Genomic DNA, 502 nt, shown 5'->3' with positions numbered 1-502 from the left:
AAAAAAAAACACATGTGTAGCTAAATTTTACAGAAATCAATTAATAATTGTTATTTTATACTCACCATCTGACGGTAGTTTACTTTCTGAAGGATGTTCTGTTGTCTGGACTTCTTTCTTCCCTGAATGTCGATCCACTGAAATAAATATTTCTCTTTGCAGTATGGTATCATTATTTCTGCTAATAATCAATATTCTATTATTACGAGATATCATAATGGTTATCATCAATGGTTAACTAATGACCACTATGGTTTTGGTCAATATTTCTATACTTTCTACTGTGGTCATTGAAGAGAATACAGACATGAGCTCAGAAATAAGACTGGTCTATATACAGAAGGTACTGGATGTGGTTCAGGATGCAGACAATCCTAAGTGGGATTGAAGATCCATCAAGGCAAGAATTATTTGGAGAAATTGAAGCAGTGTAAGTCATTTGACCATCAAACATGAAGAAAGTCACCCTAAGAGTCAAAGTGCAGTAGACAGATAAATACTT

General features: G+C 33.5%; 1 protein-coding gene across 1 annotated transcript in view; it reads right to left on the bottom strand.

Moving 5' to 3' along the window:
• Positions 1 to 19: 19 nt before the first annotated feature.
• LOC106870313 (E3 ubiquitin-protein ligase MIB1) overlaps positions 20 to 502 on the bottom strand; it is a 16,639-nt gene continuing 16,156 nt past the window's right edge. Inside the window, exon 4 of the mRNA XM_014916335.2 lies at positions 20 to 137. Within this exon, the coding sequence (XP_014771821.2) occupies positions 37 to 137 (101 nt within the window). The 3' untranslated portion in view covers positions 20 to 36. The remainder of the gene's footprint in view (positions 138 to 502) is intronic.

The sequence above is a fragment of the Octopus bimaculoides genome, chromosome 30 (genome assembly GCF_001194135.2).
Source record: "Octopus bimaculoides isolate UCB-OBI-ISO-001 chromosome 30, ASM119413v2, whole genome shotgun sequence".
NCBI classification, from domain to species: Eukaryota; Metazoa; Mollusca; class Cephalopoda; order Octopoda; family Octopodidae; genus Octopus; species Octopus bimaculoides.
Note: the sequence above shows the minus strand (reverse complement) of the source record. Positions and strands in the feature narration are given on the sequence as shown.